The 24,682-nt window shown below is 44.8% G+C and overlaps 1 protein-coding gene across 1 annotated transcript in view; it reads left to right on the top strand.

The window, feature by feature from the left end:
* Positions 1-24,682, top strand: part of AFF2 (AF4/FMR2 family member 2) — a 604,855-nt gene that overhangs the window by 554,020 nt on the left and 26,153 nt on the right. The window contains exons 9-12 of the mRNA XM_045285489.1: positions 11,654-11,813; positions 14,465-15,451; positions 16,277-16,398; positions 22,343-22,565. Of these exons, the coding sequence (XP_045141424.1) occupies positions 11,654-11,813; positions 14,465-15,451; positions 16,277-16,398; positions 22,343-22,565 (1,492 nt within the window). The remainder of the gene's footprint in view (positions 1-11,653; positions 11,814-14,464; positions 15,452-16,276; positions 16,399-22,342; positions 22,566-24,682) is intronic.

The following is a 24,682-nucleotide window of genomic DNA, read 5'->3' as shown; positions in this document are numbered from 1 at the left end:
ACAGCTAGAGCAATAACCACCATTGCAATTCTTTGGGACTGGACTCGCTGTGTGTCTAGAAAGAGAATTTGAGTAAGATTCTGAGTTTCATAAGGATGGATTTACAGACATTATGCTTGTGGAACACAGAACCCAAATGGTGATGAATGTAAACATCTACCAACTATACTGTCATCTTTATTAAATGATGAATGCTCAACACAGACTATCACAGGCAACCTTACTAGCCGGAGCTAGCTAGTGGCTATAATTAAAACCGGCAGTTTGTGATTTGCTATTGATGTATTAAGATCCCTGGTGGTATAGTGAATTTAAACATTGGGCTGTTAACCTCAAGTTAGTGGTTCAAACCCACCAACCTCTCTCCACGTGAGAAAAATGAGGCAGTCAGCTTCCATAAAGAATTAAAGTCATTGTATCGATCATATGTCTACTATGCCTTATAGGGTCACTGAGTCAGAATGAACCAGATAACTGTGGGTTTTGAAGGTTTTGTTTTGCTTTAGAAGGTATTTTAATTGCCTGTAATTTCTGTTTTGTTGTTCATTCTTTTCATTCCAAATTCTACCTTCTTTGGAGTTGCAAAATTTCCCATCTTCCTCTGAAAATTAATGACAAAGCCAAATACTCTGATTGCATTACCACGAGCCCATTTGTCAGTGTTACAGGCCATGCTAGTTCTTGGGAAGTTTGCTTCGACTCTTTTCTAGGTCGGTGTTCATATGTAATACAAGAATTGCCATGCTTGTTGCTATTGATCTAGATTCAACTCTAACCTCTACCATGTAAGAGTCAAAGTCGGAGAAGGTGCCTCTGCTCAGCTACCTTATTACTGGTGGCCATGAGCATTTCTTCTTGATGTCAAAAGCAACTTGGATGCCAGATCAAGCAAGCTCTCTGAAGAAAGCGTGGTCCCCTCTACTCTCATTTGTACTTGACCTTCTTTAATTTACCACTGGTGAGAAGGCAAATCATAGCTGGAAGACAAGATTTAAAGGCCAATGGTGTTACCAGATTAAGGACCCGGTATTTCTTTCGCTGTCATTCAAAATAGCAGGCATAGGAAATTCTGTTTAAAATAGCTGGGCTTTTTGACTTACAGGGCTTCTGCAGAAGATTTAAGATGTTAGCTTTAAATCTGACAATGATCGTCTAAGGCAAAGCATGGGAGTGAATCCTTGTGGAAACTGTCGGGTTTTTCCTGCCTGTTTATTAATGGTTGTTGTGATTTATAGTAAATGCTGGGGAGGCTTTTCAGGCCCATTTATCATCGGAAGAGAACACCTTCTTGTTCTTAATGCGAGTGGGTCATAATTAGCAATGCATGTGGGCTAGGAGATTTAGCTCTCTTTTGTGAAAGTCATTCAGCCTCATTTTAAATTCCAAATGTATTGAGTATTTTTTCGTCCATGAGGAAATTAATTATGGCACTGGAAAAATCATCAACTAAAAAGGGAGTTACTATCAGGGACTGTGTAGACTGAGCTCTGGTTAATGTATCAAAATGATGTGGCAAAGGGAGTTCACGTTGCTTACAGATCAGAAGTGTCAAATCATTCTTTTAATTAAAAAAGGAAGGTCTCTGTATGTACTACTCATTTTCAATAAGCACCACGCCATTTGTTTCTCATGTTCATGCATGTATACACACTCTGCAACTCCTGTTGCTCTAAATATCAATTACATTAAAAATATGTAGCCAAGTGAATTGTTTCTTGTCAATGGAACTGGAGCTGAAGAAAGAGTCTGGCTCTGTGATGGTCCAGCATTCATAAAACCAGCTGAAAGGGTCCAAAGCCATCAAGAACCCAGCCAGCCTGTTGGCCTTGTTATTTTCATTACCTTTACTTCTCTTGTAAGATGTTTTCAGGTGAGTCGGTTGTCTTAAATAGAGACTTCTGCCGAGAGTCACTCCCACATAAACATTTCATAGTTACATAGTATTCTACACCAGCAGACTTTGTTTGTGCTGCCTGTCTATTCATCACAAGGCTGTTGGGAGTGTTTTGTCATAACAAGAAAATTAAATCCAAGCTCTCATGTTAATCACTTTAGAATACACAAAAAGAATGACTGTACAATCTTGCCCCTGACCTCAAGGAACTTATAATTTAGCTAGACAATCAACAAGCACAACGAATTCGAGGATGATTAAGCAGTAAATGGTGATATCATTAATGAAAAAAATCAGAAGAGAGTGGGAGGATTTTCAGGCCCATGTCTCATTGGAAGAGAACACCTTCTTGTGAAAAATGAAGTCGAAATGGTCTCATGTTGCTGAAGTCTGATCAAGATTTAACCAAGTAGAAAAGAAGAGAAGGATGTCATTCTGGACAGGACAAAAGATCTCTGAGGGAAGCAAAGGGTTTTCAATGGACTGCTAACCAAAAGGTTGGAGGTTTGAACCCACCCAGTGGTGCTTGGGAAGGAAAGCCTGGAGATCTACTTCCCTAAGATGCCAGACCTTAAAAACCCAATGGAGCTCAGTTCTACTCTATAACACACAGGGCTGCCATGAGTTGGAATCTTCTCAATGGAAACTGATTAGACAGAATCAGCAAAGGGGTGGGGACAGTATGATTTGGAGACAAAAGTGCAAGTGTGTTGGGAACGTGGCTGCTAGGTTCTGGCTAGTTAGTTCCAACTCATAGCGACCCCATGGACAACAGAAGGAAACACTGCCCTGTGGTCCTGTGCCATCCTCACAATTGTTATGTTTGAGCCAATCGTTGCAGTCACTGTGCCAGTCCATCTTCTCATAACCCCTCTAACTTTCCCTGGTCCTCCTCTAGAGACCGGTGTTGGGAAGAGTGGAAAGTCAAACTGGCACCAGGTAGGGGGGTAGTGGATATAGTCTTTGAAAATCTCAGAGAGAGGAGTACATCTCACTGCAGTCCATGCTCTCGGAATCCTGAAACCAAGGCATTGCACGAAAGAGCAGATTGTCACAGAGACCAAGGACCAAAGAAATCCAACTAAGAGAGTTAGAAAAGAACATCCAAGTTTGCAATGGGGATGTGGCAGGATGATGAAAATTAAGAAATGTCTTTAAGACCCTTTGAGGTCACGATTGGACCTCAAAGACCTTGGAGATGTTTCTGTTGGTGAAGAACTGGAACCGGGAAGTGTGGCTTGCACACTTAAGAAGTTTCATGGGAGAGGACAGTTGGTGAACTGTGTCTGATTACGATCCCACTTTCAGGTGCTTGGGTGGTTGTGAATTGCAACTGAGTCGACCCCTAAGCCATGACTACCCCATGTGCAAGGGAACAAAATGCTGCTTAGTCCTGCACCATCACAGGAAGGTGGGCAAGCTACCATGATGTCAGCCTCCCACCTTCTACCCTTGTATCCACCAGAGCAACTTGCTTCTATCTTTTCTCGATTGTGCTTTGGAACCTACTTGATGCTAGACATGTGGGCGAAATGACTTTGTGGGAGGGGAAAGAAAAGATTTCAAAACTTCCAACACAGACGAAAGTGGATTTTCCCCACCCCCTGGCTAGGATAGGTTCAGGTCTCAGAGTGTCTGTCTCTAGTGGTCTAGCTGTTGATGCCTTTGTCCTGGGGTCAGCACTTGACGACTTAATTAGGAAATCAAGTATGAAACCATGTTACATAATCTAGTAGACAAACATTCGATCCCTATACAACGGAAAAAGAATACTATGGATCAAATTCATACAAGGGTACTTTTTTGTCTTTTAAGTGGGAGAATTCCGTAAAGACCCTTCCGTCAAACACACCACGTGGTCCACATATCTTTGACAAGTTCCAGGCCAAGATCCAAAGCCTGTGGGTTTGCCGGGGGAATCCTTCCCTCGTTTAGTTCATACTACAAAGTTGCTAGCCACGCTGAAACCTTTTCTTTTTCATACCCACACAGCTTGATTGAGCAGAATGGTCAATTCATCATCCTTGTTTAGCTCCCAAGAAAGGACTCTACAGTTAAATGAGGAGGATAGTCCGACCGTGCTGATGCACATGTTTGGCTTACTGGGGGCTGTTCATCGGAATTCGTGGAAAGTGTGATTTATAAAATAGCCCAGGAGCAATGTTGTTTTCAGCCTCCAGGGCTCATACAGTAGCTCTGACTGTGATTGACAAAAGTGTTGTCAAGAGCAGGTCATGACAAACTGACCCTCAGGGACAGATTGGCTAGTACACGTGACTCCTTCCGGTTTTCTCCAAGGTTGGCAATTTCATTTCATCCCCATTATAATCCATGAATTGGAAGACATCACACCATCTCAGACCCACAATTGGAGTCTCTCTGCTACGGTCTATGTAGCTGGCTATTTGGTCACCTAAGATTGGGGTGCTCACTGTCCTACCGTACATTATTTTCACGGCCAGCTCTAGGTATTTCTAAGTTCTTCCTAAGGTTGCAGTAAACTCTCCATGCCTGAATAAATCTTTGGACCTTCGAAGTTACCGAGAGCAAGTCCACTCGCTTTTCAACACGTGAGACTTAAGCATTTTCTTTTAAATCTGTCATCATGTGGGGCGTGCTGCTAGCAGAGCGGGTTACACTTTTCTTTGCTAAATGCAAGTCCAGCCATTTGAAATGACTGACTAGTCTGGGAGAAAGATGAAGCTCTCTGCTCCCTTACAGAGTTTACAGCCTCAGAAACCCACAGGAGCAGTCTCTCCTGCCCTACACGTTAACTCTAAGTTGAAGTAAAACCCAGTGGCAGTGTTTTCATTGAGGGCCTTGTGTTAATCACCCATGCATGCTAAAGTCTTCTCCAGGCAAAGTGATCTTTATTTTCTCAAGATGGCATCTAGATTTCCAACTAATTTGCATCCCTCTCTATGTCCTGGTGCTGTAGTGGTTGTGCATGGGGCTGCAATCCCCATGGACGGCGGTTCAAAACCACAAACAGTTCTACGAGAGAACACCTGCATTTTCTGCACCCATCTCAGAAACCCACAGGGGGGTCGCTGTGAGTCAGCATTGACTCGATCACAGTGAGTGATGCCAACTACCGCACTGAACATGGATCTCTAGTACAGAAAAAGGTCTGATCAAAATGAACATCAAGAGACTGTCATTTCTAGGGACTAGGATAGCGAGACTACCTCTGAAAACCCGCCTTTTCCTCTCCAGCCCTTCCACACCGGGGCCAGTCCTGTCTGGAAAAGGAACCTTAAATACCTCTCCAACTTCTCTCCCACTAGCCTGGGCTTGGAGCCCCTTTCCCCAGCCCAAGTCATGGCTTTCGGGTCAGCTTCGTAAGAGCCGCACCGCTTTATTGAGCAGCATAGGCAATCCAGGAATGAAGAAGATTGGCGTTTCAATGAAGCCTTCTCCAATAAGTTGCAAGTGCTCCCTGTGATATCAATAGAAAGAGCCCATCTCTGAAAAGATGTGAGCATTTGACTTTGAAGTTGTTACAAACGTAGGCCCTTTGAGAAGTTAGGGATGAAGTCATTAAGTGTATTCTTAATATTTACAAAGTATAGAGTGGATGGTTTAATATATTAACTGTTAATGATTTTTAGCCTCACACATTATCTTTGTTGTAACCACTAGCATTCTTTTTAAATGCAGTTGATTAAAATATGAGAGTAAATGGTGTGTGGGAAATCATTTTAATGCCGTCCTGGTGAATGAAGAATGTGCAAATTGCACATTAGTCTTTCATCTCCCAGGCAAAATCAAGCATTGCATGAGCTAGCTTCACTCATAGCCACTTTAATATACATTTCGAAAATAAATTAGTGATCTATGAAAATAAATGTAGCAGAAGTGACAATTTAACTAGATGAACAGCAAACAGATTTCAGTGGAGAGCTGAAGGTGAAATATTATGATTTGCTAACTTGAAAGTTTCACAGTACAGCCTACGTGCCCATCACCAGATGAATGGATAAATTAAAAGTGGCTCATACTTCCAATGGAATATTACTTAGCCATAAAGGATGACACAGATGGGCATTGTATTGTATTATCTCACGTAGATAAAATATCTCCAATAAGCAAGTGAGTAGAGCCAATGGCGTATTGGTAGTTAACTGGGGCTAAAAGGGAAAGAGAGAGAGCTACTGCCAAAGGGGTACCGAGTTTCTGTTTGGAGTGAAGAAAAGTTTTGGAAACAAGTAGTTGAACAATGTGGTGAATCCAATTTAATGCCACTGGATGGTACACATAAAAATGGTAGAAATAGCAGATATTTTATGCTCTGTTTCATCACAATTAAACAACAGACAGTTCTATGTTGGGTTCTAGATAGGATTGTGGCCACAGGACAGTGATTCTGAGATTGCTGTCCATTCGAGTTGTGGAGGCAGTGTTTCAGTTTTATCCTGTTTTTGTCCATTGGAGCAGATCCACTGGGTGCTTGGTGCACCCATAGGCAGTGAGGCCCAAACTCAAGAGGGACAGAATGTAAGCATTGCTCAGCAGGCTAGGTGCAGCCAGCTTTTCCAACAACCCCATGAAGAGCAAATGAGGAGTAAAGGCCCAAAGAGGTTCTGGGAAGAGGAATTTTGCTTCCATTTTAAACAACTGCCATTCCCTCTCACACATCCTAGCTCATGCTGTTTCCAACTGAGCAGCTGCCCAGAGAGTACAACGATTTCTCATGAAGATGTTGACATCGTTGGCCCCCAATCTGAGTGCTCGTGCTCTTCTCGCTGAACTAACGTCCATTTTTACCCATACCAAGTCTCTCTATCCATCAGTGTGGAAAGTAAGGAAGTATAAAAGCGGATGTACTATTTCCTTTAAGTGGTCATCGTCAATGTTGACTGAGCAGGGGTCCTGGCTGAGGATACTGCAAGAGATTGAGCCATTTCCAGTCACATCTCACCAGATGTTAGTCATGATTATTGCTAGGTTTGAAATCATCTTTATTTCATGCATCTATGTATCTACATCTATATCTGCATCATCTGTACCTACATTTATTTATAAATGTAACCATCATCAACATTTATGTATGGTTTTTATACATATCCACAATCTTTTAACCACAATTCTGAAATTCAAACAGTGCTGAGTATGAATTTTTTAATGTTTGAGACAAGATCTCATTAAGTGGCAAAACCTGACCTAAACAAATACCATGCATTTGTTTAAAATCTGTATTTTCTTTTCTCATTATGACTGCTGCTACCAGTATTGCAGTAATGTTAATGAGTTATATTAAAGGGTGAGTCCCTAGACCTCACTGGAAGATTATACACAGACATGGTATTTTCTCCATAGTGCCTTATTTAATTTTAAAAATCTGAATATCAGAATATGCGTTTGCCCTCCAAGGGCTTTGGATACACCCACACACTAAATTTCCTACTAAGTTCATGAAGCATTTACTTTGATGTGGCCTAGGAATAAGTTGATTTTAGTCGATGGAAAATTCTAGTTTTAAAAAATATATAACTGCATTTGATTTTTGAGCGATTTAACTCTTGGGATTATTTTGTTTCTTATAGAAGTTGCTCCAAAGTGATTTAATAATGCATAAGAAACAGGACATCTATCCATAAATATTCCAAAATCAATTGAACTTTTAAAATTTAGGATGAGATTATGATGGAAAACTTTTCTCTTGCAAGTCATAGCATGGGTACACCATCAACAGCCCAACACCTTCTTCTCAGTATTGCAGATGGTCTGTGTTGTGTATTGAAATGTTACTGAATAGAACTCAAACCAAGTTAACATAGGTTAATGACTAGCCAACTGCAAAAACAATTTTTTGGATTTAGAGTGTGCTTTGCCATAGATATGAGGAGCCCTCGTGGCACTGTGGGCTGTTAACTGCCAAGATTGGGAGTTTTAATTGACCAGCTGCTTCAAGAAGGATGAGGCTGTTTGTTCTGTTAAAGATGTACAATCTTGAAGATCCTATACAGATCTATATGAGTTGGAGTTGACTCAGTGACTGTGTGTTTGAAGACATATATACACACACACACACACAGTCATTTGGATTGCATCCATACTAAGTCATTCCAAACCAAACTCTCTGCCATTGAGTCGATGTTGACCCATAGTGACCCTATAGAACAGGATAGAGCTGCTCCTGTGCGTTTCAGAGTTGTTAATTCTTTACAGGGTAGAAAGCCTTGGTTTTCTGCAGTGAAGCAGCTGGTGGTTTTGAATTGCTGACCTGGCTGTTAGCAGCCCAATGCATAACTCCTACACTGCCCGAAAGGAGGGTTGCAAAAGAACACAGAGTTGTATATCTTCTTCCCCTTCTTTCTCTCTCTCACAAACACACACACACACACACACACATTATTAATAAGTAATAAGCCCCTTGTTACTTCTCTGTGCTACCCTTAATTCCCTTGGTGTATGCGGTAGAGGTGTGCACTAGCATTTACTTAGGAGATAATATTCTAAATGGACCTTCCTCTATATGAAAGAAAATGCCTACCTGGAATATTAAATGAAAATATGTTTCAGATGGAGGACCCAAGGAATGAGAAGACTCTGTAAATAGAGAGCTGCACAGAACCCAGGCCAACTCTACAATAGAGCATGGCTCCAGCTCAGTGGCAGAGAGCTGTGATGTTGGAGAACAGACTCAAGAAGGGAATGGGCTGGAGACATAAACTCTGTGTAGTTCAGAAAACCAGCAATGGTCTATGCTTCTGGAAAGGGGAAGGGGGCATAGGTTCCATCTTTCTCCAATTTGGAAGTGAGAATATGGAAGTAGGTGACCTCCAGGGTCATGTATGTTGAAGGTGAGAAGAACAAGGCAAGGGGTCAAAGGTCTTCAAAGCAGAGAGGCTTAGGGCCCACCCCTCACGCCAAGCCAAGCTGGTCCCTCCCGAGTAGGAAACGGGCTGAAGAGACAAAGGAAAAGATAAGCCCCTAACAAGGTTGTTATTGTTGTTATTTGGTGCCACTGGGTTGGTTCCAACCCAAAGCAACCCTATGCACCAAGAAGCAACAAACTGCCCGGGGTTCTGCCCCATCCTCACAATTGTTCCTATGCCTGAGCCCATTGATGCAGCCACTGTATCAATCCATCTTAAGGGCCTTCCTCTTTTTGGCTGCCCTTCCACTTTATCAAACATGATGTCATTCTCCAGGGACCGTTTTTTTCTGACAACATTTCCAAAGTATAGAAGATGAAGTCTTGCCATCCTTGCCTCTAAGGAGCACTCTGGCCTTACCTTTTTCCAAGACAGATTAGTTGGTCCTTTTAGCAGGCCACAGTATTTTAAAAGTATATTCTTCTCCAGCACTACAATTCAAATGCATCCATTCTTCTTTGGCCTTCCTTATTCAATGTCTAACTTTCACTTGCAGATGAAGCAATGGGGAACACCATTTCTTGGATCTGGCATACCATAGTCCTCAAAGTAACATCTTTGCTTTTCAGTTCTCTAAGCAGTCTTGTGCCGCAGATTTATCTAATGTAATGCATCTTTTGATCTCTTCACTGTTGCTGCCATGAACATTGATCGTGGATCCAAGCAAGACAAAATCCTTGACAACTTCAACCTTTCTCCATTGATTGTGGCGTTACCTATTGGTCCCGTTGTGTAGATTTGGGTCTTCCTTACATTGTGTTGTAATCTCTACTGAAAGCTATAATCCTTGATTCTTTATTAGCAAGTGATCAGTTTCTTGTCACTTTCAGCAAACAAGGTTGGGTCATTTGCATACCGCAGGTTGTTAATAAGCCTTACTCTAATCATGATACTACTACTCTTCATATAATCCAGGTTCTCTGATGATTTGTTCAGCATATAGATTGAACAAGTATGGTGAGTCTACAACCCTGACACACAGCTGATGTAGTGTGAGCCCTTGTTCTGTTGACACAACTAACTAACTGCCTCTTGAACCTTGCACATTTTCCAAATGAGCACAATGAAGTGTTTCAGAATTCCCATTCTTCTCTTATCTACAGTTTACTAGGGCCCACACAGTCGAATGGCTTTGCATAGTTAATGAAACACAAATAAATGTCTTTATGGCATTCTCCTCTTTGAGTAAAGATCAACCTGATCACAGCAATGACAGCCTTTGTTCCGCATCCTCTTCAGAGTCAAGCCTGAGCTTTTGGCAGTTCCCTGTCAAGGCACTACTGCAACCATTGATGAATGAACTGAGTAAAATTGACTTGTGTGTGATATCTATAATTTGGGCATTCTGTTGGGTCACCTTTCTTTGGAATGGGCACAAATATGGATTTCTTCCAGTAGGTTGACCAATAAGCTGTCTTCCAAATTTCCTGGCATAGACATGCGAGTGCTTCCAATGCTTCTTCAGCTGCCTGAAACATTTTAATGAGTATTCCATTGATCCATGGGGCCTTATTTTGGGGTAAGTTTTGCTCTATTCTCTCAAAACTTTATAGCCCCATTTTTAAGGAAAAAGAGCAAAACCTGTCCCAAGGACAGAAAGACAGCGTCATGGCCCATGTGCCTAGTAGCTGATTGCTGGTGTGGGGCCTATCGATTATCAATGAAGGCAGAGAAGCAAATGGAGTTCGCTTTCAAATACTTTGCCTGGTCAAAGTCCAAATCAAACATAAAACATGAGATATGGTGATCCTTTATGGTCATACCTTAATAAGGGTTTATAAAAGAATTTACCAAAATTATAATGGCAAAACAGACTAGTCAGGCTTACTGGTCAGATAAGAGACTGGTGGAACTCCTGAGACCATGGCCTTTAGTCACGCTTCAGGTCTGGCTCTGAACTCCCACCATCGGCTCATTTTTAGTCAACCAATAAACAGGTCTATAAGGAGAACAAGAACCCTAGTCACACACACACACCTTAGAATAGTCAATCATATGTGCTTTGACTCCAAGTTCAGAAGACTTTGGAGAGAAGGAGGAATGGAAACAGGAAACACAGGGAGGGAGAGGGATAAATGATGGTGCATTGTGGGGCTTGCAAGCCATGACATGAAACTGTGGGCCATATATACACCTAATTTTACTACAAAACTGTGCTGAAAAACTCAGCTTATACACGAGTATATACGATAAATGTGCTGAATTGAAAACTGATGTACTCTGTGATCCTTCACCTACGTCACCATGAAAGGGTTTTAAAAACTTAAATATGGCATGTGGATTTTTTTTCTAAGTCTGATGGAGAACTGTATCTTCTTACTCCCTGATTCATATACCCAGCAAACAGCCAGCAAGGCCTGAACCTAGTCACCATGTGGCTGAGCCCTGGGTGTGAGGGTGAGTTGGGAGGCCCCACTTCTAGGTGGGAGATAGAGGTGAGGCCCTCCCCTTCCCTGGGCCTCAGCTTCCTCTGACGAGAGGCTGTGCTCACCGTTGCATAGTGACAGGGCTGTACTGTACTGAAATCTCGTCATCAAAATGGAAACCCCAATGGAACCGTTGGGAAATGAAGTCTCTCTCTCGGGGTCTGCAGGAGGTGGGCAAGCTTAAGCTTGGCTGGCAGTCTTCACCTGGAGTGAGGAAGCCAGGCTTTTCTGGGAACTCAGGCTAGTGATGCCTGACTTGGCCACAACCGGCCCAGATTCTGATCAAACCTTCGCCACTGGGCAGGTCCCTGGAGCTCCTGGTCCATAGGAATGGGGATGCCCACCTGCCTGGCCCACTGATCACAGGGCCCTAGTGAGCACGTGATAACTGATCTCTTCTCAGTCTGATTTGATAGTGAACAAAGCCATGAATCGTGTGCTTTTTCTTTCAGCCTCCTGGTGGCCACATCCCCACCCCCACCCATAGTGCAAGCCAATGGAGGATCCGGAAGCTCCAGCGACTCAGAGAGCAGCTCCGAGTCTGACTCAGACACAGAAAGCAGCACCACTGACAGCGAAGCCAATGAGGCCCCTCGTGCGGTCACGCCAGAGGTGGGTGGGGTCCCAGCCAGAATCTGTTCCCCAGTCTTCCTTATCTAGAGCTGCAGGAACAGAAAAATCACAAGTGGGTGACTTTAAAGAGCAGACCTTTTTTTCCCTCAGAGTCCAAAAGGTCCAAAGTTCACATTCAGGGCATGGACTCTAAGGGAGCACCCTCCCTTCCTGTGGACACCATAGGAGAATTCAGGTCTCCTTCTTACTGTAGTTCGGCCCATCTTCATGTGGTAGTAACTTTCTCTCGTTCCTGTTTGCTTGTCTTCGTATGGCACCTGCTTGCTCTTTTATAAAACTCAGAAGTGATTCCTTTCACAATGTCCTCTACACTGGAATGACCTCATTAACCTAATGTTAGAAGGCATTAGGCTATTACATTATATTACATTGCCACGGGTATAGAGGTTAGGATTCCAACCTGTTATTTGAGAGTACACAATTCAACCCCCAATGCACATAAACATACAAACTCACTTTCAGCACAATATTTACTTCTTGAGCATCACACAAAAGTCTTTCGGTATTTGACAGCCCGCCTCTCTCTCCCACCTCCAGCATACATCCACCCTGGCCAAGTCACTGAACTACATTGAACCTCAGGTTTCCTCAGCTGTCAAAGTGGAATTGTCCCAACTGTGCTGGCAGCATCTCTTTTGAAAGAACCACTTCCAGCTGGCCCTAGAGCTGCCACACCCATAACTCTAGACCAGTAGCTCTCAACCTTCCTAATGCCACACTTTCATACAGTTCCTCATGTGGTGGTGACCCCCAACCATAACATTATTTTCGTTGCTACTTCCTCACTGTCATTTTGCTACTGTTATGAATTGGGCAACCCCTGTGAAAGGGCCTCGACCCCCAAGGGGGTCGTGACCCACAGGTTGAGAACCGCTGCTCTAGGGTGAAGGACGGAAGTGCCACTGGATGCAGAACACCCGGGAGGTGTGGCTTCCCTTAAAGAGACCTTACTATGGTCGAGAGGTCAGATTCGGTGTTTTGTTTGTACGTTTGAAATTTGCATCCTTCAAATGTGTTTCACAAACATTTGCAAAAGTGTTTAACCCAGCCCACAAAATGGTCACATCATATAGCGGGAAAGAAAAGATTTTGCCTTCTCCCTCTCCCATCCTCTCTGAGCTGGAACACAGTCATCCGAAAAGAGTCATAGACGATGACAGAGCCCTATTGCCATTATGACTAATCACCAAGCCAGTTACTATGAAATAAGCTGTAGTTCACAGTGCATTCTGCCCCCCGGGGGGGCGGGGCAGGGTAGAATTGTGTTCTGTTGGGATTTCAGCTGCGGATTTTCAGAGAAGTAATTACTAGGCTTTTCTTCCAAGATCCCTCTGGGTGGACCTGAACTGCCAAACTTTGTGTTAGCAGCCAAGCACTCTATCCATTGACACTATCCACAGACTCTGTCCGTCTGCTATCCATAATAGGGAACACTCATGAGACAGGAGCCATGAGCCCGGTACTAGACAAAGCTCTTCACTTGTGTTTTCTCCAACCTGCTCATTCTGGGACTCAGAGGGCATAGCTGTGGGGGTGGTGACTAGCCAGCTTCCAGCTTTGACAGTCTCAGGCAGAGAGATGAGCAGGCATGAAGGAATGTCTCGCCATTTGAGCTTGTTCTCCCAATGTGCTGCTTTGAACCGGGGTCTTCACAATCTTGCTCTTTGTCTAGTGGCCAGGAGAGCAGTGTTTGCCTGAGTTAGTCCCTTTCAAACCCTCATAACAACCCTCACCCCAGCCCACCCCTCAAGGTACTTGCTGGTCCCATTCCAGTTTACAGAGAAAAACGGAGGTTCTGAGAGGTTCAATAATGCATGTTCTCACTCAGAGGTCAGTGCATTACCTGGGCAGGGGGCCAGAACCCCAGGACCACCCTGGACACAGTGGCAGCCACTACGGGTTTTTTGCCTCTGACCTGCCAATGTCCTGTGTAGGTTGGAATCACAGCTACTCAGTTTTTAAACATTCGGTCACCATCTGCAGGCCTCGAACCATGAGGCTGATGATTTTCACAAGATCAGTTGTAACAAAAATGACGATTGTTTTAGTTCGCTGGGCAGTCTCCCATCAGAAGCCAAGGACCTGAATTGTGGCCTAATACCTGCGTGTGTGTCTCTATAGATAGGGCACTGCCCCCACTCAGGGGAAAGGGCAGGGTTTGTGGGGAGAAGCCCAGTCTTTTTCATCCTTTGGTAAGAATACAACGGGGCCTGAGCTCTGTTGGCAGTGGATCACAGTGTCTTTGAGGGGGTCTGGCTTGAGTGACAGTGCAGGCACCTGCCCCCTGCCTTTCAGCCTTCCGGACCACTCCCTCTGCCTCCTGGGGAGAGGCCGGGTAAGGAGTCTGCCCCAAGGATTGTAGGATCAGGGTTCCCTGCCAGACCTCCTTGCCTACTTTTGGCCAGAGGAGAGGTGGAAATTAGTTGGAATCAACAGACTGAGGTGGTTTCTGCAGTTTCTGGCAATCTGGGTCATTTGATTCATTTGGAGTGGAGAGTAAAGGTGAGTGTGCCGAGGGGGTGGGGTGTTGTCCCTGAACATCCAGAGCTTTTATTGGCAAGCAGGGTCCTGGGAATGTTTCTTGTTTCCCCAATGTCAAATTAACTCTTGCTGCATTTCCCCATGTGCAGCCTGAGCCACCCTCCACCAACAAGTGGCAGCTGGATAAATGGCTTAACAAAGTCACCTCTCAGAACAAATCATTTATTTGTGGCCAAAATGAAACACCTACGGAGACGATTTGTCTGCCTCCTCCAGTCAGCCAGCCAATGGAAGTCCAGATCAAGGACAAGCCAAACCCCAGCCAGGTCCTGGCTGAACCCAAAGAAGGGCCTCTCCTCAGCCTTATTCGGGAGAAAGCCCGTCCACGACCCACCCAGAAGCCTCCGGAAACAAAGGCTTTGAAGCATAAATTGCCTACAACCCTGGAGACAGCCTCTCAGAAGACAATGGGGAAAAAACAGCCCAAAAGGGTCGACAAGAACACTAGCTCTGAGGACTTTCCCTGGCCCAAACCAAATATTACCAGCAACACTCCCAAAGAAAAAGAAAGCGTGGAGCTTCCTGATCCACCAAGAGGCCGCAACAAAGCCAGTGCCCACAAACCAGTGCCAAGGAAAGAGCCCAGGCCTAGCATCCCCTTGGCTGTTGAGAAGAAGAAATACAGAGGGCCTGGAAAGCTGGTGCCCAAGTCCCGGGAATTCATTGAAACAGATTCGTCCACATCTGATTCCAACACAGACCAAGAAGAGACCCTGCAGATCAAAGCCCTGCCGCCTTGTATTACCCCTGGGGGCAACATTGCCAAATCCAAGGACATCTGTGGTGCCCACATAGCCGTCAACATCAACAACAGCAGCATCGTCACGATTGAGGAGCCAACTTTGTCACCACCCCCGCCCGCCCTGCATACTGAGCGGCTGTCCCCTCTTAGACAGCACGAGAATCTGAAAAATCTCTGGGTGAAGATAAACCTTGACTTACTCTCTAGGGTGCCCGGTCACAACTTGCCCCAAGCCGTGCCTGCCAAGCCAGACCACAAGGAGACGGCCTCAAAACCTAAGCGTCAGAGTGCAGCCTCAGAAAAACCTGCCCCGAAGGGCAAGCGTAAGCACAAGGTAAGCCAAGTGATCTTGAGCAGTGGCTGGCAGCTGGCTAGCTTGGTCTCAAGTCTTATTGCGAAGGAGGCCGGTGACAGTAGGTTGTGGGCCTTGGTGGAAGCCACAGGGCCTTCCGTGGAGGATGCACAATCTCACTGATCCGGGAGGAAAGGCTCGGAAGGCGCAGGGTCTGGAATCCAGAAAGGCCCAAGAGAGATGCTGATGCATAGGCAAGATTATGAAGAAAGTCCCCTCCCTTAGTGTCTTACCTCGTGTGGCTGTAACAGAAAAGTCCCACGTGAGTCACAGCTCAGCTCATGGCTTTGTGACAAGGGTGCAGTCAGGGGGGAATGTGTACCCACAGGATGAGCCCATGCTGAGGGCCGGAGACCTACCCTGCCCAGCGTTAAGGCCCTGGCATGTTGTTGATTGAGTAACTTAGTCAACCACCATCCCCATGCTGCTGGAAACAGGGTGTGTAGCCTGAGTTGAGATGTTAAGTTACAAACTCCTCATTTGTGGGGTGCCATTGAGAGAAGAGTCTGAAAGGGATAGATCCTCTTTACTAGGAGATTCCTGTGCCACCAGCTCAGGAGAGGTTCACAGCCCAGCTCCACTCTCTCCAACCAGCTCCTCCTGAAGACTAGACCAGGGGAGGCAGATTGCCACTTCTGGCCAATCAACGACGCACGTTTAACTTCCAATCTAGAAATCAAGGAAGAAAAATATAGTCTACGGTGATGTGTTTTTTTTAATGTGATTTTTGTTGCTGTTTTTTTTTCAGTGTCTGAAGGTACAAAGTATTTCATGTTCTGTGTCCTTTTCTTGTTGTTCCTGTTAAAGCCAACAGAGGCTGCAGACAAAATTCCCGAGAAGAAACAGCGCCTGGAGGAGGCTTCCATGATCTGCTTGCTCCCGCCTTGCATCTCACCAATCCCACCGCAAAAGCCTTCCAACACTAGAGAGTGAGTCCCTCTGTCTGCCTGGCATGGCTCCATTGCCCAAACTCACCTGAGACCCCCACAGACACTACTGGGCACCGGGGTGGGGGTGGGGGTGCAGGGAACCCACTTCCAGAGGCATGTTTGGGAAAGCTAAGTGCCACTCCACCCAGGCCTGAGAGTTGTACCCACCGAGGGGTCTACCGATGTGGGGTAAAGGATGCAGTACCAGCTACCAGAGTGGAGTGGCCCCTTGAGCTCCTTAGCATCGTTTCATTGCTCCAACTCAGATTGGCCGTGGAAGCCAGCTCTATGAAATCTTTAGCACGAAGCGAAGACAGGATGTGAGCAGCTTTACAAAGAGAAGCATCCGAAGGCACCTCCCACTTTTCCAAGTCCCCCTTTTCTGGAGAACTTTTCATTCTGATAGTGATGAAACACTTGCCCTGGAAAAGCAACCCGAGTCAATACGACAACCAGCTGCTTCCCTGCAGGCTCCACACTTAACATTAGTCTGAAGCGTAGGGGCCAGGAGCTACCTGCGCAGCCCCATGGAGGCCAGGAGGAGGACATGTTTGGTGAGGTTGGAGGGATGAGGGGCTGGGAGTCGCTCTCTTTTGAGGACAGTGGAGTGTCCGGGAAAACAGCAAGGGTGAACACGTCCATTTCAACCAGCCGGCACCTTTTCTCACTGCCCCTTCTGAGTGGAAGGTGCCAGAATCAGGCAGCTGGAACTCTTGGCTCTCTCTACTTCAAATTGTATCAGCCTTCCCTGGAGATGTCCTGCTCTCTGTTTATACCAAGCATTTTGACTTGTGTCTTCTGTCTTATAAATATAATGTAACTAACAGTCATGTCAGCTGCATTAACCATTCCGTCTGGGTAATTATTGCCATCAATTCACGTAAAATTAGAGATCACTTCCATCAAAGACTAGTTTGGGAGCCTATTTAACAGCCCAGAGCAGAGAGGCAATCTGCCTAGCTGCTGCTAACAATTGATTTCACAGATTCCTGTTTAACATCAGTGATACGACATCAATCTGCCACAGATAAGATGGTGGAAATATGTTATCAGTTCACATTGGTCCGGATCCTTGCTGTTTTACAAGGAAACATAGACAGAGGCCAATTACTATTGGCCCCGCTTGTTATATGTACTAAGGAGAATTGAGCATGGGCTGTCTCCTCTCCCTGAGGATCTGCTGCTATTTGTGGACCTGTAGTACCTGGAAGAACTTAGCTCTGAAACATTCCCTCACATGTTTGGAACTCTCGGGCCTAGAAACCCTTCCAATGGATTAAGCCAACCCCCTTCTGGCACATGGGGAAACATGCTTATAGGCAGGGCACACATGGCCATTCTGGGGCTCTCCTTTGTCCCAAGGAGGAAGGACTCAAATGGCATAGCTGAGGTAGCAACAGGCGCTCGATTCTCAAGCTCTGATCACTTCGGGGCACCTGAGGTCACAAGGCGAAGGTACAGACCCATCAATCCCACTCCTAGGTACATACCCAGAAGACTTGACAGCAGACACACCAATATTCTCGGCAGCACTATTCCCAAGAGCCCCCCTCCCACCAAAAGTAGGAACAACCCATTGTCCATCAAATGATGAGTGGATAGGCAAAGGGTGGTTCCATCCATACAGTGTGATAGTTGTCAACAATAAAGAAAGGGAAGCTCTGCTACACGTTGCACCATGACTGAACCTCATGAAACTCTTTTTTTTTTTAACATTTTATTAGGGCTTATACAACTGTTATCCCAATCCATACACACATCAATTGTGTAAAGTGCATTTGTACATCGTTTCTTCAAAACATTTTCTCTCCACTTAAACCCCCAAAATAAGGCCCCAATTTCCCCCTCCCTCCCCGCTCCCCCCTCCCTCATGAGCCCTTGATAGTTTATAAATGGGTATTTTGTCATATCTTGCCCTGTCCGACGTCTCCCTTCACCCACTTTTCGGTTGTCTGTCCCCCAGGGAGGAGGTCACACACAGTTCCATGTAATCGGTTCCCTCTTTCCTACCCACTCTCCCTTTACCCTCCCTGTTTTGCCACTCACACCACTGGTCCTATAGGGCTCATCCGTCCTGGATTCCCTGTATTTTCAGTTCCTATCTGTACCAGTGTACCTCCTCTGGTCTAGCCAGACTTGCAAGATCGAATTCGAGTCATGGTAGTGGGAGCGGGGAGGAAACATTTAGGAACTAGAGGAAAGTTGTATTTCTCATCATTGTTACATCGCACCCCTCTGCAAGGGGATCTCCAGTCCTCATGAAACTCTTATGCTGAACGAAATGAGTCAGTGACAAAATTGATCAACATGATATGATGTCAGTTATGAAATATCTAGATCATCAAATGCATAGAGACCAAAAGTCTGCTAATGAGTCCCAGGAGCCGAGGCAGCGTCAACAACCACCATCACTAATGGGGGAGTGACAGCCCAAGTGGCTCTGAGTTTCTATCTGCGAGAGAAAACATTTGTAACCAGACGGTGGTGATGGGTGCATGACATGGGGCCCACTGACTGACACCTTGTAAAGGGGCTAAAATGATCAAGCTATTCTTGTATACATTTCACCACAGCAAAAAGTTTTAAGTAAATTAAAAGAATCACCAAGCTTTAAAAAGTATATACAATAAAAGGAAAAGATGGGAGGGGGGGTGTCTAACTACTATAGTACCCTCGTCACCCACAGCTCTATGTCACGGAAGAGAGATGAGCAGGCATGAATGAAATATCTAATCATTCACATTTGTTTTCCTAACATCCTGGTAGATAGGAAAGCAATGTTTACCTAGTAGCATTTGGGAAAGGATTCCTTGGGGAAAGAGCTGATTTAGGTTCTTATGCTCATCAGACAAATCCAGGGGTCTTCTCCTGGAAACCCTCTCCTCAAGTGCTGTCTAGTCCTCTGGCCTTGTTGACATTTCCTATAAGACAGCATTCACATTTCTAAGGGATTGTGGAGGATGGTGATGCTTCCACTTCTCTTGTTTCCTGGGCTCATCTGCCCTATTATGTGAAGTACTCAAAGAGGCAGAACTCTTCTGATAGTAACAGATGAGTCTCTAAGAAATGCTCTCTGGATGTCGCTTCCTGGCAGATCGATGTGTGCCAGATCACTGGTGCCCACTGCATAGAATGTACTGAGTCCCTAATGGTCAGTTTGATGGTCTTGCCTAGTGGTTCTCACTGCCACTGGGTTGATTCAATCTCACAGTGACCCTACAGGACAGGGTAGAACTGCCACAGTGGGTTTTCTGAGACTAACTCTTTTTTTAAAAAATCATTTTATTGGGGACTTGTGCAGCTCTTATCACAATCCATACAGCTATCCATTGTATCAAGTACATTTGTACATATGTTGCCATCATCCTTTTCAAAACATTTTCTTTCTACGTGAGCCCTTGCTATCAGTTCCTCATTTCCCCCCGCCTCCCTCCACCACTCTGTCTCCCTCATGAACCCTTGATAATTTATAAATTAATGTTTTCATCTGTAACTCTTTATGAGAGTAGAAACCCCTCAACTTTCTCACAAGGAGTGGCTAATGGTTTCAAACTGCAGACCCCGTGGTTAGCAGCCCAATGCATAACCCATTATGTCATCAGCCAGTGGCAAACCAACTGCCTCTAAAAAGTAGTTAGTCTCCTGACACATCCCACTACCATCTAATGGGGAGAGGCTGTAAACAGTGAACCATTTGCTTTTCATATTTTCCCAGTAAGGCTTGTCTTCTCTCCTCATAAATTCCCCAAGTCCGGAAGCCTCCATAAGGATTATAGGTAGTATGGCCTGATATTTGTAAGGTTTCCTCATGAACCAGAATCATCACTCTGTTCACCACCACCACAATCAGGTCTCATGGCTCTCCTTGAATAGTTCTATGTGTCAAAGCAATTTTCAAAATCCATTGACAGGTATTTTAAAAATTGATTCTAATGAGTTAAGGTAATGGCAGAAACAGTTATGGTTTCTTTCTTGAGATTTTTCTGTCCGTCAAAAAGTGACAGGGCCACACCGGTGAAACAAAAAGTGAAGAAGACGACAAATATTATTACAATTGGCAGATGTATGCAAGACAGGAGAAGTGGAACAAGGAACTATATGGGCTTCTACTAGTTCAGGAAATCAGACCACTTGAATGCTTGTTCTTCTTTGATTTGTTGCTTTGAGATATTGTAAATCTGCATCTCTAGCCACTGACTGAAGTGGACCAAGAGGAAAACATAAATTCTTGTTGATGTAATTTGCTATCGAAAATTGTAGTCAATAATCATGAAAAGTAAATGGCTGCAGAGTGCAATATTAGTTGTCCGCGAAAAGATTAAAATCCAAGTAATCTTCATTGATTAGACTGAGACAGTAACTAAAATGAAAATCCATGACCCAATTACCATGTTAAGCAGCTAGCGTTAAGGTTTTAGTTGTTCTTTTTCTCTCTTTTATTTCCAATCTCAGTCGATTTAATGGTGCCCATTTAATGGGCAGATAAATCCGTTCAAAAGCACAAGAGTACTTTTAGAATTGCAGCTGTCTAATGTCAATATGATGAAAGAATATGTTTTAACAGAGAGTTTTGTCAAGTTGAGTACACCAGTACTTGAATATAACAATTTCAACTTAGTGGCTCAGCAGGCCTCGACATGGCAGGAGAACAATGCATACACACAATTTGCGATGTGTTATAGGAGTGCTGCGTGTGTTAGGTTTTTCAAGTAATTTAAAGGGTGCTAGATCTTAAGAAAATATCCCTCCTCTAATTGTTTATTGTACCATTTATTGCGTGACTGAGCATTTAAAGTTCTAGGACAAAAGAAATAAGAACCAGCCTAAAAATGATGGGCTTTAAGTGTGTATCGTATTTTCCATAAAAATATAATTAACACAATTGTTGAAAGATTGAAAATATCAGAGTGTAGTGCACTCCATTAGACATTTACATTTATCATGGAATTCTGCTTCAAATACTTTTTATTCTCAGATACATATATACATTTGTATTTATACTCTCAATAGATTTCTAGCTATAGTCTTACCAATGTTCATATATCTATTGACATATTTTTCTATAGAAGGATAAGAAAAATACTGGTATAAAAGCCTAGAAACATTTATGAAAGACACGTGTGAAAATGTGAAGCTATTGTAGCTCAACATACCCACTTTATAGGTCTATACACTTCTGAAGGCACTGTTTCCATGTCCCTAGTCCTTCCCCCAAAGAATTCTGTGCTCTTTTAATGGCAGTTTGGGCATCCTCAAGGGACTTACAGCAGCATGTTCCTTTTCAGTATGGAGTTGGAGGAGCAGAAAGAAATCTGAAGGGACAAAACCAGGGAGGGCTGCAGGGTAGACAGGGTCAGGTTTTCCAATGACATTCCCATAGGACAGCCCTTTGGTACCCTTGAGGAATGAATGGGCACATTGTCATGATGAGAAAATTGCTGGACACAACTTTTTCCTGGCCTTTTTCTCACGAGTGCATGTTGCGATTGTCAGAAAACTTCATAACAAGCCCCCATGATCTTGCTGCATTCTTCAGGAAAATTGATCAAGGGTTACCCCCGTGGACTCCCCAAAGCAACCCCCATGGCCTTCTGAGCTGCCCTCTCTGCCTTGAATTGACTGGCTCAGCGGACGCCCTCGGAGGCCACTGCTTGGATTGGACATTTCCTTGGGAAGGTGCTCTAAGGACACTAAGACAAGTGGTTGTCTTCAGGCATGTTGAAACATGCTTTGTATGGAATAAATGCATGTGTGTGTGAACTGGAAAACTCCCCAACACGCACCCACCGCCCTCCGCCCCATAGCAAGCGTTTCAGACTAAACCTTGTATACGCTTCACCAACTATAATATCACTTGAGCTGAAAATGCCAGCATCGCAAGGGGGAAAAAGCAGCATGAAGTGAAGCAAAGTTTTATGACCCCCTATGCTTTCTGTCTCCTCAGAAGTAATTCATCCAGGAGAGCAAATAGAAGGAAAGAAGAAAAACTGTCCCCTCCTGCACTTTCCCCACTGCCAGAGGACCTCGCCCGGCGCAGAAACGTCAGTGGCAACAGTGGTCCCTTCGGTCATGACAAAATCATCTCCATGACTACCCAGGTCCCCACGAACAAGCACAGGAGAAGTGAAGGCAAATTCTGCTCAACTTTCAAAGGGGTATCTGTGCATGTAAGTGTCTGTGCTGTAAAGAAACACGTTAATCCCGTTCACCTGATGCGATCGGGCCAGCTGGGGATGCTACAGGGCAAAGGGAGGGAGGAGCAGAGGGAAATTCCACAACTGCATGGACCCCTTTTAGTTCCCATCCCAATTCTTCCAGTTCAGGTGGAACTCTTCCTTCCAGGTTAACTCTCCAGCCCCTCATGCTTGCCCAGTCAGACTGCAGGGGCAGAGACCTGGACCCTCAGGTAGCCTTCAGTCCAATACCCACCTGTCTTTGGGTTGAGGGGAGACGCTTCTGTAACAGTGACTGCCATAACCGGCACTGGTTCCTGGGACAGAGCTGAGCAACCAGCACCTCTCCTCTTGGTCATGCCTTCTATTGATTGATGGTGTGAAATCTGGAAGAGTCCATGATGTGATGGGGAATAAAGGAAATGTGAGGTGTAGTCCAAGCAGCACAACAGGTTATCTCAGACACCTCTCCGGGGCCCCCAAATGAGCGGATTTGACTGAATCATGGTGTGGACTTGGGCTGGCCTCCTCCAGCTCCACATGTGTTTTCAGTCTGCTGCTTTCAGCATGGACCCTGGTCCAGAAGCCCTTTGTGTTGGCCCCGTGGGTGGGTGAGTGTGGACGGAGGACATGCTTGTTTCACTTATCTGAGCCTTATGGAGTTAAGCTATTCCAGTCAGAGGGGCCAGAAGTGACTTCAGTGCTATGTGCATGGTGGATGTGGGGTGTCAGGCTTCTTGTCACAGATCTTGGCCACTGAGAGACGTGGCATTGACTTGAACTGACCCCAGTATTCAGGCTGGGCCAGTCTGGCTCTGGGGGCTGAAACTCGGAGCTAACTTAGCAGTTTCAGATGGTTCTGATTCCTTTATATGCTAATAAAATGGTTGAATAAAATTCATGATGAGCTTAGAAATATATTCTCCATAACCAGCATAAGTACTTTCAGATGTGCAGCCTCTCCATACTTTTATGTCAATGAGCCCTTGCTGGTCAGGATCATTTGAAAATCTGAAGGCCCAGGGTCAAGTGGGAAAGGTGGATGGGCATTGGTACAAGAAACGTTCACATTTGGCTTTTAGTTGTTAAACTGGCCCTTCTGGTGAAGGCAGGCCTGATGCACACATGCACACAGGTAGCCAACACTGGACTGGAGGACAGGGTGGCCGCTGGTGTGGTGTCATCAATCAGAGATGGCTTCAAGGTGCAGAGACCCCTTACCATCTAAGGAAGGAATGACACAGGAGCCCAGAGAACTCAAATATCAAAGTGTTGGCGATCAGTGTTGGCTGGAAGTCAGAGAGACAGAACTCTGAGTGACCTATGGTTATGAACAGGACACATTTCCTGGCAGAGGTGGCCAGGCCCAAAAGGATGAGTCGGGTTTAGTAATAGAAGCAGTAAAGCACTGGCCGCGGAATCAATTCTGTTCCATGGCAGACGCGGGGGTATCAAATTTTTCAGAAATAGACTACCAGTCCTTTCTTCCGAGGTACCTCTGCATGAACCACCAACCCTTTGGTTAACAATCAACCATTTAATTTTCCAACGCAGGGACTCCTTTAAAATTACGGAGCAGAATTACACAACTCATGACCTACTTTCTTCACTGGGCCTCAGGTTCTCTATGACAATGCCAATTCAGGAGGCGAGCCATTGGATTTTCCACCTGGTGGAAATGAGACCTCAAAAGCAGTAGATGCAGTCGTAGAGAGATGCTAACTGGTCACATGCCTCGAATGCGGGAAAAGACCGACTATTGCAGGACAGGGCTTGGTTGGCTGGCACAGGCATAGCTCATTTTACTGCTCTTTACTGTATTGCACTTTGCTTGTATCTCTCTCTCTCTCTCTCTCTCTCTCTCTCTCTCTCTCTCTCTCTCTAACAAGTGGCAAGTTTGTGGCAACCCTGCATTGAGTGAGTCTATCCCTCATTTTGCCAACAGCAGGCACTCACTTTGTGTCTGTATGTCGAAGATTTTGGATATTCTCACAGTATTTCAAATGTTTTCAGAACACCACAGAACACTTAGTAGATGAGAGTATAATACAAACATAATTTTTATATGCACTAGCAAAGCCAAATCATTGTGTGACTCACTTTAGTACAAT

This window comes from Echinops telfairi, unplaced genomic scaffold (assembly GCF_000313985.2).
Source record: "Echinops telfairi isolate 266 unplaced genomic scaffold, ASM31398v2 ScPeMD7_7472;HRSCAF=8510, whole genome shotgun sequence".
In the NCBI taxonomy this organism is placed as follows: Eukaryota; Metazoa; Chordata; class Mammalia; order Afrosoricida; family Tenrecidae; genus Echinops; species Echinops telfairi.
The sequence above is the reverse complement of the archived record's forward strand: the minus strand, read 5'-3'. Positions and strand labels throughout refer to the sequence as shown.